At 29.2% G+C, this 607-nt stretch overlaps 1 protein-coding gene and 1 long non-coding RNA gene across 4 annotated transcripts in view; both read right to left on the reverse strand.

Annotated features, from left to right (window-relative positions):
• LOC110262593 overlaps positions 1-607 on the reverse strand; it is a 77940-nt gene that overhangs the window by 17778 nt on the left and 59555 nt on the right. The gene's annotated exons all lie outside the window — the stretch shown is intronic.
• The window catches only part of LOC107644359 (aldehyde dehydrogenase family 2 member C4), an 8857-nt gene that overhangs the window by 4185 nt on the left and 4065 nt on the right, over positions 1-607 (reverse strand). For both annotated transcript variants that reach the window (XM_016348197.2, XM_016348196.2), the window contains exon 2: positions 332-474. In XM_016348197.2, the coding sequence (XP_016203683.1) occupies positions 332-474 (143 nt within the window). The remainder of the gene's footprint in view (positions 1-331; positions 475-607) is intronic.

Below are 607 nucleotides of genomic sequence, written 5' to 3' on the forward strand. Positions count from 1 at the left end.
AATAAAATTTTATAAATATATAAAAAAATTATAAATATAAATTTGACCCTTAGATTTTTTGTTTCTCAAATCTAACTCTTCAATTTTTTATTTCTCTTCTACAATTTTATGATACATTTTTGGTCTCTATAATGGTGAAAACTCAAGTATAGTTAACTAATTAACTTCATGTGAAATTGATAACTAGTTGTTAGATAAAAATTTAGTCAAATTACTTAATTCATTTAACGGCTTTCAACTATCAATTTCACGTGAAGTTTATTGTACCTGAATTTTTACCATTTCAAAATAATTATTTTTATTTTGCTAGAGACTAGAGAGAGAAACTTACAGCTCCGGGCATGCGAGGCCATGGACCGGTGTCAAATGCTTCACGCGCCGCTTCGACGGCAGCATCAATATCTTCTTTTCTTCCTTCCGAGATTCTCGCAATTACCTCTCCTGTTCTTGGATCTATTGTCTCAAACTCACTCCCTATTTATTTTTCCCCAGTAACCACAAAGGAACAAAACAAAAATTGTTTATATATATTTGATGTACTAATAATGTTACACTTCAATTTTTGATGTATTTGTTAGTGTAAATCAATTTTACATATGTAACTAAT

This window comes from Arachis ipaensis, chromosome B05 (assembly GCF_000816755.2).
Source record: "Arachis ipaensis cultivar K30076 chromosome B05, Araip1.1, whole genome shotgun sequence".
NCBI classification, from domain to species: domain Eukaryota; kingdom Viridiplantae; phylum Streptophyta; class Magnoliopsida; order Fabales; family Fabaceae; genus Arachis; species Arachis ipaensis.